This window comes from Schistocerca americana, chromosome 2, assembly GCF_021461395.2.
Source record: "Schistocerca americana isolate TAMUIC-IGC-003095 chromosome 2, iqSchAmer2.1, whole genome shotgun sequence".
Classification (NCBI taxonomy): Eukaryota; Metazoa; Arthropoda; class Insecta; order Orthoptera; family Acrididae; genus Schistocerca; species Schistocerca americana.
Genome location: NC_060120.1, coordinates 954,132,412 through 954,149,494, shown reverse-complemented (window position 1 = coordinate 954,149,494; position 17,083 = coordinate 954,132,412). Strand labels below are relative to the sequence as shown.

The window sequence follows — 17,083 nt, the reverse complement described above, 5'->3', positions numbered from 1 at the left end:
TGCTAGCAATGCACTATGTAACAGTGACTACAAAAGCAACAGTTCCGTTAATTATGATTTTCTATTGCTATAAAGAGTGGAAATAAATACTTTCTTGGTAGGGTGTGAAAAAATAACTCGCATTGTCTGAAAAATTTATCTGAAAAAGTTGCCATGCCTTATTCAAAGCTTTAAAGAGTGATAATGAAATGAACTGTTTTCTACAGTTACAAAACATGAAGTAGCCACAGATAATACATTGTTGAACTATTAATATGGAAAAATCTAAAGTGTACAAGAATTGCTAGTTTTCAAAATATCAAGTTTGGTTAAAGGAAAGCCAGATTGCCATACAAATTACTAACAAAGAAAGATTATAGAATCAATTTCATGGGCACATAGGTTAAGTAGTATCTCAAGTGTTGAGTAGAAGAAAAATTCACCTCTTGTTGACACTCTAGCAACATACATTCTCTTCTATTTCCATAATATTGTCCTCAAGTGCATCGCCCTTGTATAGACCTTCTATATACTCCTTCCACCTTACTGCTTTCCCTTCTTTGCTTAGAACTGGGTTTCCATCTGAGCTCTTGATATTCATACAGGTGGTTCTCTTTTCTCCAAAGGTCTCTTTAATTTTCCTGTAGGCAGTATCTATCTTACCCCTAGTGAGATAAGCCTCTACATCCTTACATTTGTCCTCTAGCCATCCCTGCTTAGCCATTTTGCACTTCCTGTCGATCTCATTTTTGAGACGTTTGTATTCCTTTTTGCCAGCTTCATTTACTGCATTTTTATATTTTCTCCTTTCATCAATTAAATTCAATATTTCTTCTGTTACCTAAGGATTTCTACTAGCCCTCGTCTTTTTACCTACTTGATCCTCTGCTGCCTTCACTACTTCATCCCTCAGAGCTACCCATTCTTCTTCTACTGTACCTCTTTCCCCCATTCCTGTCAATTGTTCCCCTATGCTCTCCCTGAAACTCTGTACAACCTCCGGTTTAGTCATGTTGAGTAGAAGAACAATTCATCTCTTGTTGACACTCTAGCAAAATAGACGTAAAGAATAAAAGTATCTCCGGTCAGCACTATCACAACAAAAGTTAAAACAACTTTCCAATGTTATCCTACACTGTCATACAATTTGCAAAACTATCTGGATGCTAATAACTATGGATGCTAATAAAAAATATTCCTGACAAAAACATGAAACAAAGACAGATCCCACTTATATACAGGTACATAACTAAACATATACACAAGAAATATGAACTTCATGGTACGCTAACAACAAAGAAGATATCAAATATCACATTTTTTCACTTACAAACAACACCAAGAGATGATCCAGTGATAACACAATTCTCAAAATATGGCCCCCAAATAACTGACTACTCATCTTGTCTTGAAATGAGAAACATTCCCGAATAATTGGCTCTTTAAACTGAGGCAAATTAAACAAGATGCAATGCACAATGGTAATGTTTGTACATTAAAAATAACTAATATAAGCAGCTGTATTTACTAATTCCCTATTCACCTTATTCATATTGTTACTCATTGCAATGACACCATCTTATTATAATTAATATAGCCATTCTTTAATATCAATATGAATAATGTCCCCGCAGCTGAAAATCCCTTTACTGTAAATTGCTGCTATGCGATGTTTTTTTAGTGATAGCATACTCCAAGATTTATGTGGTTAAGAGCTCTCTGGTATCCAAGAATGACGAGTCTGAAAGCCCACCACACACTATGGAAATTGATGACAGCTGCTAGGCAGCGTGACTGCTTCTGCAGCTGCTGCTCTTGCCGCTGCATGTGGCATCGCAAAGACACTGTGCAGCCTATTGGTGCTTGTGGTCTCCCTTTAAGGCCAGCGGTGCAGCGGGTCTGCAGTCTGCGATTTCTCTCCAGAATAATATTGATCTCGCAACACATCATTGTGTCTGTTCTGAATTCATGTCATCTTAGTTTTCAGTCTTGGTTTTCTCAATGGACTTGTTATTCGTAGTGCCATCTCTGTAGTCTGTCTTTCTCTCCTATTATCCACCTGTTACTCTCGGCTAGTCACCGACACTACTCTCGGCTAGTCTCCCTGGTTCTCAAGTCATTCTCATCCTCTACAGGTTCAAGGTTGCCAACAAAAATGGCTCTGAGCACTATGGGACTTAACTGCTGAGGTCATCAGACCCCTAGAACTTAGAACTACTTAAACCTAACTAACCGAAGGATATCACACACATCCACGCCCGAGGCAGGATTCGAACCTGCGACCGTTGCGGTCATGCGATTCCAGACTGCAGCGCCTAGAACCGCTCGGCCACTCCGGCCAAGGTTGCCAACACATACAGGCTGTGGTCCCTGCCAGGCGGAGTGCCATCCACCCGCGTTTCTGCCATTTGATGACGCAAAGGTGAAGTGGGACACATATTTGCAGTGGCTGAAATGGCACATCTCTGCTTTTCAGATTTCGGATGTTGTTCTCCAATGGTCACTCTTCCTTTCTTGGGCTTCCTCTGAGATGTTTTACTTGCTAAAAAAGTTGGCTCCACTCTCGAATTTGGTTGTGCTCACATTTGATGAAATGTGTTCGTTGCCATCCAATTATTTTTCTCAGTGGTTCCATGTGGTCACATCATGCCCCAAGTTCCACCAATACCACAAGCAAGCTGACAGTCCAACCACTCATGGGTGATGGATTTGGAAAGGTTGTGTTAACACTGCAATTTAACTTGTACAAACCTGACTTGCAGTACTTCACATGCAGATTCTCTGAACCATGTCCTGGTCCATCTGGCTCCAGAGCTGAAAGTTCGTACTACAGCCTTCGAACTGGACAACCCTTCCATAGACATTATTTTGGAAATCCTGCACTCTTTTGAGATTGCATAAGCAGCAAACAGACACCTCATGTTCAAATAACTTACGGGTTTGCTGCCGGGTGACGTCGTCTGACACCGCTGATATTTCGACAGGAGCACACCCTGCCATTCTCAAGGCACAAATGCATTTTTGCCTTGAGAATGGCAGGGTGTGCTCCTGTCGAAATATCAGCGGTGTCCGACGACGTCACACGGCAGCAAACCCGTAAGTTATTTGAACACTCTATTCGCCGGGAAAAGTTAAAGACACCTCATGGCTTGACCCCAGGCAGCAGCAGTCAGCCACTGTCTCAGGGGCAGAATTCTTGCAAGTCTTTTTGTTAAGAGAGGCATCATGATTCACTCATTTTTGACGTCTCCATGCCCTTAACAGCCTGTCAAGCCCCATTGACATAAGCAGTGGGGTCTTCCATCATATCCCGGTTGCTTCACAGCACATCTGTGTGCAGACTGTCCAGATCACTGGGTGCATTGCACTCATTGTGGGAAAGATGACCATATCTTTACCGTCTGTCTGTCTGTCTGTCAGGGACCATTGGGACAGTCAAATGCCATCCCCCACATGCTCCACGAGATAGTGTATAAACTTCAGGCAGTTGTTTCACTTGGCAGTCCTCCCACCACTAAGCTGTTTATCGACTTCATGATTGTGAACCGGGCCATCTGTTTCCATGTGGACACAGGAGCTAACCTTTCTTTGATTAACCTCCAAAAGCATGCCCCTGACTTGGTCCCGCCCTCCTTACATTGATTGCCTATGATGACAGTTCAATTCCTCTCCGGAGTCAATTCACAGTCAAAACAACATGTAAACAGATCGCACAGCTGGTAATTTTGTTTGTTGTTCTCAGTTACTTGGTAAGCAACATTTATGGTCTTGATGTCTTCTTGCTGTTTGGATTCTTCATCACTGGTAAGGTTCGGGTCATCTCAGAAACAGTTCCCACTATTTGCAACTGGCCTGGAGTGTGCCAATGATTTCCAGGCCCACACCTCCTCACATTCAGATCCTGTGCCTCATTTCTGCCCAGCACAGCCTCTTCGTGACTCTTTACAGGCAGCCATTAAGCAAAAATTTTATCACCTCCACGAAGCTGGTGTAAGTGAACATTAAGTGACCATGTACAAACTAATGCTTGGGTATTGGTAATGGTCAAGAAACCCAGTGGCTATCTCCAACTATGTGCCAGAGTTAAATCAACAATCAACACCCAGGCAGAAGTGGAAACCTACCCCACCAATACTCTATCCCACCACCAAAACTTATAGGAGCTGCAGGTTCTTTTTGAGAGGGGTGATTTATTATTGTAAGTCCCTTCCACAAGTAACCCACATCACGTATCTGCTTAACCGGTTGGGAAAGATGTCCAGTACAGGTGGTCAGTTACCTGTAAGCATGCTTTCAAGCAGCTGAAGCTTATGTTGCACTTGGCACCCTGTCTTACACCCTTAACTCCATCAAGCCCCTGGTTTTCACCACAGATTCACTGTGGCACAGGTGCAATACTGGCACATAGGAATAATGGTGGTAGTGAGCAACAGATTGGCGGGACCAAGTTTACCCTCATCACTGACCACATGCCACTAATGGCTCTCTTTGGCCCCACTCTTAGCTTCTGGAGCAGACTGCACAATAACTCCAGCATTGGATGCTCTTCCTCAGCTCGTACATTTACGACACAGCAAAAACGTACCTATACGTCCATTGATAAACTTTACCAAAGCACCAATATACTACACACACACACACACACACACACACACACCTACAGACAATATAAAAATACACTGAAAACAGAAATCTAAAGAACTCCAGTGACATAATAGAAAAAATAAGAAATGAAAACATACCAAACTTAGCAACATTACTTTCATTTAACATAATTTCCATGTACACACACATCCCAACAGAAGAAACCATCATCATCTTAGAAAGAAACCTCCAACTGCAAGGAAACATACCCACAGCAAATATACAAGAAATACCAGCCATATTCAGGCTCATCACAGAGCAAAACTACTTCATATTCAACAAAAAATTTTACTCTCAACCAGATGGACTGTCCATGGGATCACCAATCAGTTGCCTCCTAGCTGGCTTTTCCTCAATCAGACAGAAAACAAATCTTTGACAAAACAGTAATATCAAAACAGTACAAAATAATATATTGGTACAGATATGTAGGTGATATAATTTGCTATGCTTGCATAAAAGAACTTCATGACAACATAAAACTCCATCCACCCACAAATACAATTTACCACTGAAACACAAACAGATGGAGAACATAATTTCTTAGATCACACCATACACAATAGAAACAACAAACGGATTCACAATATACAGGAAATCCATAATCACCAGGACCATTACTCATAACCAATCCAATCACCCCATAACTCACAAAGAAGCCAGCTTCAGATATTTACTACATAGACTGAACAAAACACCCACGAACAAACATGATTACACGCAAGAACTGAACACAATAAAACAAATTGCACAGGAGAATGGATATGATACAAGAAGAGTAGATAAAATAAACCACAAAATCCAAAAACAAACAACACATTATCATCAAACGCACACACAAACAAACAAACAAACAAACACAACACACAACAAATCAGTAGACAGTAAGCAACAAATGGCACATAATGACTTACAACAGCGAAGTCACACACAGGGTGGGTAATATACTAAAGAAACAAGGGCTCAACATAGCATACAGAACCTTCAATGCAATACAAAGCAGACTTGGAAGAAATACCACCAACACTGACAAATACAGCCAGTCCAGTACATACCAACTTACTTGCAACTGCAGTCAATCTGTATATGTGGGTCATTTGTGCAGGAATTTCAAAACCAGGAATACAGAACATATCAGAGCACAGAAATGCAATAGCTCACACTCAACATTCGCAGATCACCTGATAGCACACAATCACCACCCAACAAAAATTTGAAACTGACTCACAGACCTTTAAAACTAGTAGTAGCTTATACCAAAAATTAGCTACAGAAGAAAACTATCACATCCAAAAATCAACAGCCCGAGGAAAGAAAGTATTAAATGAATACACATCATTGTGCAATAAAACCCTCTTCATCACAACTGAAGAACTATACAAATAACACCCACACTGAAACTACTCATGGGAGGAAGGGGGAGAAGACTACCCATCCCCCCCCCACACACACACACAAAAACACACTACAAACACCAAATAAACTTCAAATTTGCACACCTCACCCAAACAAACACGCCATAAAACAAATGAATACAACACAGCTACAACAACATGTAATGACAGCAAAAACTGTGTCCATGTTTGAAAATTCGTAGAAAGTGCATTGTCAAATGACCAAAAGTCAGCGTATTCACCTCGCCAAAACATATGAGAAAACACTACAACATCAAAGCCATAAGTTACACACAAAAAACATGGTATTTCAGTTTATAAATACATAATAAACAGAAAAATAAAAATTATGTTTTGCTGTTTGCAGATGACAAGTTGAAGGTTGTGGAGCAAACTAGCTACCAACATAAATACCCAATAGCTTCATGTAAGGTATATAAACTAATGCATACAACCATTCTTTTGCCAATTAAGCTATAGGTAGAAATTTAGATACAATCTAATAAACAACAGACAGTGCATCAGTTCATTAATACACATCTCAACTGTGAATTGTAAACAAATGACGTATAATATTTTACAACTACTATTCATTCACAAATTCGTAAATATTTTGTACCAAAAGTTCCTCAAAATGTTAATATGTGACAACAGTTTTACAGTAAGAAAAAATAACCAACTGAAAGATGTATTGTGTAAGGCAGAATTCCTCGTCCTATTTTCATAGCAAGCACAGACATAAGAAGAACTGCAATGCCACAAGATGATTGCAGCATAGTCCTTTTTAGTACAAAAAAAGCTAAACTGAACAGCATTTTTAAAAACTTCATGAAGGCTGTAGAGTACTCCTTAGCAAAATTGTATGACATTGTTTGCTGACAGACCTACAAGGGTAGGTTCGATCACCAAATCAAAAAGGCTTTCTTCCCTCTCATCCAGAAGCATCTTTCCTTCGTAAAACATGAATTGTCTCTCAAGCTTATCTGTTGACCAAGTCACTGTGATAACTCCATATTTGAAATGTAGAGGTGGTGGTAGCGAGATGAGCGAGCAACCTGTTGGCACCACAAAATCTACTCCTCTTTAAGGGCACAAAGGGGACACTGATCGTAACATCCCCATCCTACAAACACAGCATCACACTCTCAATTCTGGCAACACTGCAGAGAGGTTTGAAATTTCATTCAGGCATTAGACACTAAATCTGTTATCAGGAAACGCATGCCGTCATTTCACCTCATCTTACCAACCAAATGAAAATTTCCACAGCACCAAGTTTTGAAATGTCTGAATGCAAGTCTGATGCCATCATAAAAATGTACATAAGCAACCACAGCTACAGAGATGGGTATTCTTTGGCAAATTTTTTAGCAAACTATTAGCTGCCTAAATTTCTGATTGCATTGTTTTATAAATGTAGCTGTATTTTATTTTGTGGGACATAATTTTGTTGACACATCTGCTGTTTACATATCACACCAAGTTATCACAATATCAAGTCAAATCTTCGAATAATTGCAAAAGTAACTGTATGTAAGTAATGGCAAATCTGATTACTCCACATTTAATAACTGAGGCCCAGTGTACAGTAAATTATATTTACTTTCAGTTCAGTTATTTTATTGCTTAGTGGAGCAATGCATAGAAACTGTTGTGACCAGACATGCACACTTTTAAGAGGTGGGCTTCTGTCAGTTGCCTATGTGGCATATTTTATAGTAATCAAAGTTACTTGAAAAATATATGATCTCCTGTATTTGCAGAAATACAGAGTGTAAAACATTTTGACTAACAAAATTACTAAATACTCAATATTAGAGAAGGAAAGTTGCTACTCACCATATAACGGAGATGCTGAGTCGCAACAGGCACAACGAAAAGATTCACACAATTATAGCTTTCAGCCATTAAGGCCTTTGTCAACACCACACACCCACCCACCCACACACACACACACACACACACACACACACACACACACACACACACACAAACGCAACCTGCACACACGTCTGTAGTCTCAGATAACTGAAACCACACTCATTAAATACTCATAATTACCTGCTGGCATATGATTAGTAGCATAATACAATACAGCAGAGGCTTTCTCTAAGTCTTGACAATATTTTAGACATGCTACAAGTTCCTTAAGAAAATCTGCGTGGTGTACTGTAAGACACCAACTGTTATCACTTGCCTCCAATTTAGTAGAAAATTCTTCTGTTATCTAAGGAAAAAAAGGAAAAGGCAAAACAAATGCAATTATTTTACGTTCCATTGGACCTGCAGCAGAGTATATATCATTACAAGACATAATGAAAATGAAATCTCCAAAATTAGCTGCAGTAAGGTAATATATTAAATATTTTACACAACAGGCCAGTTTCAGCTTAATTTCCATTATTAGGTGACGTCCAGTTGGAACTGATGACCATACTGCATCTACAGTAAATTTTTTCTATCAAGTTGTGGTAAGAATAATGTTTTTTTTTTTGGAGTTACAAAACGTAAAAATATGTTGAAAGATATTTTGATAGTTGCTCATTAGAGTACTGTATGTTTACAAAACATAAAACTGTCAAAATATCTGTCAAAAACTAGAAAACAGATATACTTACCATGACTCGGCAACAAATTTTACTGTATCTGCAATACGATCATCACTTCCAACTAGATGTCACTTGATAATGGCAATTAAGCCTTAACAGGCCCATCGTGTAAAATATTAAACATATTATGTTATTGCTGCTAGTTCTGGAGCTTTCATTTTAAAATGCAATTATGTTCACTATTTCTATATAATCCTTTTTCATCTTCAAGTTCACATTACCTGACAACACTAAATTAACAACATAATTTAACAACTGTTTACCTTTGTGGTATTAAACAAATAACTAGAGAACCAATTACCAAATTGTGTAAGCATTGAGTCATCAACAGGCACAAAAAAAAATAGAATGAAAACTTTCAAGCTTTGATATGAATCCTATAACACGCTAGAGACCCCACCCCCCACACAAGCACATACACAGCTGTACCAACTGAGCCTACAATGCTGGGACTGCAGTTTGGCAGATGGACTGGTAGAGGTTTTGTGTCGGTTGACATGGGTAGAGATAAAGGCAAAGAGTATTGGAGGGGTTGGCGAAGAGTAGCTGGTAGCTTGTGGGGGTGCTACCGGTGGGTGGGATAGGAATTCGTGAGGTGGAGCAGCAGATGCACAGGTTAGGAATGTGACACACAAACAATGGAGCTGGTGAGTACATGGGGCACACAATGATGAAGTGGACGTGTGGATTGGGAGAGGGTCACAGGGTAGAGGAATGGGACACTGTTGGGCAAAATGTGTGGGTGCAGTGCGTTAGGAGAGACTGAGGCTACGAGGGTTACACGAACAATGGCTGTTTTGCAAGGATAATTCCCATCTGTGTAATTCGGAGAAGCTATTACTAGAAGGAACAATGTAGATAGTGTGGGTTGAGAAACAGACACTGGGCTCCAGCATGTTGTGCTAAGTGTGTTTTGGAGCTGGGTGGTAAAATATTCTTGGCCACAAATTGATGGTGGCTGTTCATTCTGGTGGATAACTGGTTAGCGGTTGTGCACACATAAAATGTCATGCAACATGCAAATACCACAGCAGGGCTGGTATATGACATGGCTGTTTTCACAGGGGTGCTTGCATCTGATGCAATAGGATATGCTTGTGGCAAGACTACAACAGGATGTGCTGGGTTTGTGAATGAAGCAGTTCTTTCACATGGGTCTTCTGCTGGGATACGAACCCTGTGGTAAGGGGGTTGGGAGTGAGAGTGGATTTGATCTCCATTAACCCATTGCACCCACACCCTCCACCCAAATGTCTCCCCTTTCTCTGTCCAGTCAACCCCTCCCAATCTCTGTCTCCACATCATCATTGTCTTCCACTTCACTAACTCACTAATCCAGTGCCCCTGTGTCTGATTCCCAGCTACCACACCTGCTGCCTCCTAGGGATCCACTAACCACAGCTCCCAACACCACCTCCCACTTCCTGCCCATTTCTCCCTCACCCTGGAGTCCACCCACTGAACTGCAATCCCAGGAGAGAGAGAGAGAGAGAGAGAGAGAGAGAGAGAGAGAGAGACAGGGCGCGCTTCCAGTGCAGCTGACAAACAAAACACTCATTAACAGCTTTACAACACTCTTGGAGAATCCTGATTCAGGGAGTGCATGATATGACCTGGGCCATGTAAAATTGAAGTCTTCTAATTGAAAAAATAGTGACTACTGTTCTAATCGACATTGATAATGTATAAAATTACGTTTTCTAAGTGTCCTGCTAATAAAATGCAGTCTTTGATTAGTCTTCCCCACAACATTTTCTGTGTGTTCCTTCCAATTTAAGTTGTTCATAATTTTAATTCCTAGATATTTAGTTGAATTTATGGTCTTTAGATTTGACCGATTTATCATGTATACAAAGTTTAATGGATTACTTTTAGCACTCATGTGGATGACCTCACACTTTTCATTGTTTAGGGTCAATTGCCAATTTTTGCACCACACAGCTACCTTTTCTAAATTGTTTTGCAATTAGTTTTGATCTTCTGATTACTTTACTAGTCAATAAACAACAGTATCATCTGCAAACAACTTAAAGACAGCTGCTCGGATAATCTCCCAAATCGTTTATATAGACAAAGAACAGCAAAGGGCTTGTAACATTACCTTGAGGAATGCCAGAAATCACTTCTGTTTTACTCGATGACTTTCTGTCAATTACTACAAACTGTGACATCTCCGACAGGAAGTCACGAATCCAGTCACATAACTGAGACGATATTCCATAAGCATGCAAATTCGTTACAAGCCGCTTATGTAGGACAGCCTCAAAAGACTTCTGGAGATCTATAAATATGGAATCAATCTGAAATCCCTTGTCAATAGCACTCACCACTCTGTGTGATTAAAGAGCTGGTTGTGCTTCACAAGAACAATGTTTTCTAAGTCCATGTTAACTATGTGTCAATACACCGTTTTCTTCGAGGTAATTCATAATGCTCAAACACAATGTATGTTCCAAAATCCTGCTGCATATTGATGTTAATGATATGGGCCTGTAATTTAGTGGATTAGTTCGACTGCCTTTCTTGAATGTTGGTGTGACCTGCGCAACATTTCAGTCTTTGGGTATGGATCCTTCATCGAGTGAATGGTTGTATGTAATTGTGAAGTATGGAGCTATTGTGTCAGCATACTCTGAAAGGAACCTAACTGGTATACAGTCTGGAGCAGAAGACTTGCTTTTCTGGAGTGATTTAAGTGGCTTCATTACTCCGAGGAGATCTACCTCTATGTTACTCACGTTGGCAGCTGTTCTTGATTCGAATTCTAGAATATTTACTTTGTCATCTTTGGTGATGGAATTTCAGAAGGCTGTGTTTAGTAACTCTGCTCTGGCAGCACTGTCGTCGGTAGTATTTCTTTGCTATCGTGCAGAGAAGGCACTAATTGTGTCTTGCCGCTAGCATGCTTCACACATGACCAGAATCTCTCTGGATTTTGAGCCAGGTTTTGAGAAATAGTTTTGTTGTGGAAAGTATTATAAGCACCTCCCATTCAAGTCCGCGCTAAATTTTAAGCCAAGAGCGTCAATCTTTAAGATTTTGCGTCCATTTAAATTTGGCAAGTTTTTTTCGTTGTTCTGACACATTTTGTGTACCAAGGAGGATCAGCTTCATTGTTTGTTAATTTATCTGGTATAAATATCTCAACTGCTCCCAATACTATTTCTCTGAATTCAAGCCACATCTAGTCTACACTTACATTCTGAACGCATGGAGATTGCCTCTCCAGAAGGCGTCAAGTGAATTTTTATCTGCTTTTCTGAACAGGTATATTCTTCTTTTATTTTTGGAGGATTTGAGGGTTACAATATTCAATCTCACTATGAAAAGCCTGTGTTCAGTAATCCCTGTATCCATTTTGATCTTCGTTATTAGCTCAGGATTATTTCTTGCTAAGAAGTCAAGTGTGAATTCACAACCTTTTATGCAACACGTGGCCTCATGAACCAACTGCTCGAAATAATTTTTCAGAGAATGCATTTAGCACATTTTTGGATGATGCATAACTCTGGGTTTAAACATGTATTTTCACCAACATATCAAGGGTAAATTAAAGTCACCACCAACTATAAATGTACAAGTCGGGTATGGGTTTGAAATCAAACTCAAGTTTTCTTTGAACCTTTTAGAAATTTTATCATCTGAATTGGGAGGTTGGTGAAAGGATCCAATTATTATTTTATTCCAGTTGCAAGAATGACCTCTGCCCATACTAACTTACTTCAATTTCTCGACAAGATGAACTACTTCCAACACAACAAGCACACCACCACCAGCTGTGTTTGGCCTATCCTCTCGGGACACCATTAAATTCTTCACAAAAATTTTGGCTTAACTTATATCCAGCTTTAGCCAGCTTTCAGTGCCTATAACAATTGAGCATCAGTGCCTTCTATCAGTGCTTGGAGCTCTGATACTTTTCCAACACAGCTACGACAATTTACAACTGTCATACCGATGGCCTTCACCCCTTGAGACTGAAGCCCTTTGGCATTTTCCCCGAGACCCTCTAACCTAAAAGACCACCCAGTCCACGCCACACAGCCCCTGCTACTTGTGTAGCCACCGACTTCGCGTAGTGAACTCCTCACCTATGCAACGGAACCCGAAACCCAACCACCCTATGGTGCACTTCGAAGAATCTGCAGCCTATATGGTCGCAGAACTATCTGAGCCTCTGATTCAGACCCTCCACTCAGCTCTGTACCAGAGGTCTGCAATTGTTCCTGTCAACTATGCTGCAAATGATGAGCTCTGCTTTCATCTTGCAAGCAAGAATAGCAGCCACTCAAAACCAGAGAGAATCTCTTCTGCTCCAAAGCAACACACATCACTGGTGCAGATGTGAGCCACCACCTGCAGTTGGCTGCACCCTGTGCTCTTCATCCCATCTGGAAGGACCCTTTCCATGTCTGGAATGACTCCACCTGGTATGCACATGGAGTGCACATTGGCTTTCTTCCCCTTCTTGGCAGCCATGTCTCTAAGGGGCTCCAAATGCACCTAACATTGGAGCTCCCAACAACCAATAATCCCATCCTCTACCATTGTCCGGATCTTGCAGACTGAAAGGTATCCTCTGAAACAGGACAGAAGACTGCATCTGGCTGTGAGACAGTGTCAGGCACAGACACCACCTGGAACCTATTAGTCAGACTCAGCAGGGAGGCATTATGAGTGGCCCCCTGGGAATTCTTTTGCCTCCTGCCATGCCTCGATGTGACCTCCCACTCGACCACAGGTGACGGATCGACCTCAGTGCGAGGACTCCGACATGCTGGACGTCTGTTGGATCTCCACGGCTGATCCACAACAGTGGTACCTACCCATCCACTGCAGCTTCAAGCTGTGTAACCGAAGCCATCATAGGCTGGAGCTGAGAGTGAAGTGTCACCAACTCAGCTTGCATCCACACACAATAATCACACTCCCTATCCATACTAAAACTGTGGAAAACTACACTACTCAGACAAACGGACTATTGACACATACTGCAGTACTCTATTGTAGACCCTGAGAAAAATGCAAGAACTGTCTATAATAAATTACATTAATGTGCAGAGAGTCAAAATCTGAACTACCAAAGCACTCAGGTGAGACTAAATTATTCACTCCTGATTTAGAACCTGTAATATGTCACAAAATCGGTTTACTTTCCGATGCAAACAGAAACATGAGATGTGTCTCTATTAGATATTAAATTAAGCACAGAAACTCGAGAAACTAAACCATCAAAGCACACAGATGAAATTATACAATTCGTTCCTGGTTAGGAACTCATTAAAAGTCACAAAATCTGTTACTTCCCTTTTGCTGCTTTTGCCTCAGCTGGTTTCTGCTGGCTGACTGACACACACGCAGGACTCAGGACACAGGTGGACACAGAGTGTACTCTGATGGCACAGTGGTATGTCAGGGATATCCTATCAGCAGCTAAGTATTTTGTACAGATCAAAAAACATACAGCAGTCACATTGCACTGACAATTAAACCCTTAAAAAGGGTCTACAGATCACGAAATGCGTAAACTATCACCAAAACACTTCACTTCATCAATTACACTGTGCTGCTAATGTCGAGGAAACTTGAATTTTTCAGCGTGAAACAGTCATGCCCCGAAGTCATTCCCAATGGGTTCCCACATCACGATGCAAGGAGTAATACATGGTGTGCCTCTCCCAAAAAACTGGAAGAACAGGACCTCTCCTCAGGTCATTACCACATGCACCAACGATGATGGACCAGAGTAGTGCAGAACTGTGATCCATCGCTGAAAACTGTGGAACTATTAAGCAGCAGTCTATTCTTCCTTGCATGGCACCCGTCCAAACACAGCATCTCTGTTATGATGTTAACAGTAACCTACGCATAAGATGCTAATTCCCTAGTCCAGCTGCTGTTAGTCTCAGACTAATGGTGAGGAATGACCTATGTTGCAGGGAGTCCATTACTAGTTGTACAGCATGTGTAGGTATGGAGACCCATAATGATGCCTTTTTCTAACTTTGTCAGGTGCTGATAATGCTGTCCCACACAAGTATGAAGCATCTTTGCATCCTTCTCAGTTATCACTCAACATCTGACATAGTCCATGACCCTCATGTACCCTACCTGGCCTGATAACAACATTAAACATGAACAACACTAAAAAAACTGTAAATCATTTACTTATGGGCCTCAAGTCTGTACAAAGTTAAACGACATCCAATAATGTCTTCTGGCTGCTTCACTTTATTATCACGAAATGTAGATGGGTGCATGAGTTAAGGAAGAGCTGATGAGAAGACAGGTTGCAATTAGACCTGATTTTAAGGGCAATACCACACAGCTGACTGTCAGAAGCTGGGCTGATGGGAAACATACAAACTTGATTGTAGTTTGATGTACTGTAACTTGCGCTCCGATGCTAGCGACAGAGTAAAAGGTTGGATAAATCTGTAGGTTCCATTTCAAAGGAACCTTCATATCATTTGTCTGAATTGACAGAGGAGAAATAAATTATTCACTACATTAAAGAAAAAAGGAATAGGAGAACATTAACTCAGGGAAAGGAATGAAAGTGAAAATGATCATGTAGTATTTTGCACAGAGCATCATTTAACCATTGCAAACACTTGGTTTTTTTCAAGAATCATGTAAGAAGGTTGTATACACAGTCGAGACATGGAGACTACATACAGTTTCAGATATATAATAAGACATTTTTCAAAATCAGCCTCAAGCTCAAAAACATATCCAGCAGCAGAGGTATACTGAGAATAATTTATTGGTTATGAACTGCAGATAAAGACTGAAGGAACTGCACACAGGTAGGAAATTAAGGAAATGGGGCCTGGTTAATTATAACAAACCAGAGATTTTTGAGAATCTCAGAGGAGGCACAATCAATAGTTGTCTACTGATTCGGCCAGGGAAAAGAAACACAATAGGAGGCAAATGGTTAGTGCTGCCCCATGAACTTCATTACCACCTAAAGTGTATTTTTATTTTCAGAGGCCATGAAGAAAGGATTGGTGACTAATTGTTCGAGGGTAGAACGAGAGTACATGTTCTCCCATTATCTTATCAATGTCACTAAGCAGAATCACTCTGAGATCAAGTTGGCGATCATTTCTTTTCATTCCTTAAATATATCTTTTATGAAAGAATCATATTAGGTTGGTCGGTAAATTATTTTTGAACAATGACACCGGGGGTTGCTTCAGTAGCTTCGTATTAATAGGTGGTATAATTACATGAATACATGATTTACATCTTTTGATTCTAATAATAAATTTCATTTATCCATTTTTTTGCTCAGGTCTTTGAAAGTTTCTCTTATCTGTCACGGAATTTCATAATAATAGTATTTTTATCTGCCTTGTCATACTGGGAAGAGTGTTAATATTAGTAATAACCCAGGCCTCTCTTGTACTATAAAATCTAGAGGGAAATGTCTGATCTCTAACCCTTCCCTTGAACAGAGATGGCAAATTGGAGTTTCAAGTAATCATGGCTATAACATCTGTAACAAATATTATTTATATTTTCATAAACCAGATTTAATAATTTGTATTTTACAGCTCTGATGGCATAAGTTAAGTTTATGTGTAAGTCACATGCAGAAGTACATGCATGATTGCAATAGATGTGAGTGCAACAACTACAGTTATCTTCATTATCTCAATGGCCTTTAGCATTTTCACCTCTCAACCTAGGTAGCAGATACACGTGCCCGAAGAGAACCTTCAAAAATGGCTCTGAGCACTATGGGACTTAACATCTGAAGTCATCAGTCCCCTAGAACTTAGAACTACTTAAACCTAACTAACCTAAGGACAGCACACAACACCCAGCCATCACGAGGCAGAGAAAATCCCTGACCCCGCCGGGAATCGAACCCGGGAACCCGGGCGTGGGAAGGGAGAACGCTACCGCACGACCACGAGATGCGGGCAGAGAACCTTCACATGGAGTCAAATCTATTTAGCAGTTACAAAAAATTTGTTGTGAATCTGTATTGGAAGTAACATATACAGGGTCTCCCAAGAGGAATGGTCCACATTCAGGGAATTCGAAGCGAAAAAGTCTAATAAACACGAGTTCTAAAATGCATACCGTAAGCGCTACAAGCACTACATCTTGGATGCTGTGAAATAAATCTCTTTACTGCAAGATCTTTGCGTTCCATATTTTTGGAGAAGATAGTGTGGACAAAATAAAAGAAAATCTTTTTAGTAAACATGGGCTCTAAACCTTAAGAACTCTTGAGAACTTGCTCAGCAGAATAGTTGTTTTTTTGTAACAGCAAAGATGACGGAGTGCTCATAGCTCTTAAAAATACAATGACCAAAAAATAAAAATACATACCGAATTTTTTGCAGCTAATGTGCAAATTGTTTCAAGATCAAGCCGAAGTGTTCTAGCAACATTAAACCATGTCTTGTATGTTTTCAAATTTAATTCTGTCTTTACTAT

The 17,083-nt window shown here is 40.3% G+C and overlaps 1 protein-coding gene across 1 annotated transcript in view; it reads right to left on the bottom strand.

The window, feature by feature from the left end:
- LOC124596129 overlaps positions 1 to 17,083 on the bottom strand; it is a 262,465-nt gene that overhangs the window by 67,254 nt on the left and 178,128 nt on the right. Inside the window, exons 18-19 of the mRNA XM_047135149.1 lie at positions 16,976 to 17,083; positions 8,079 to 8,244 (exon numbers count right to left, since the gene is read on the bottom strand). The exon at positions 16,976 to 17,083 is cut by the window's right edge and continues 118 nt beyond it. Of these exons, the coding sequence (XP_046991105.1) occupies positions 8,079 to 8,244; positions 16,976 to 17,083 (274 nt within the window). The remainder of the gene's footprint in view (positions 1 to 8,078; positions 8,245 to 16,975) is intronic.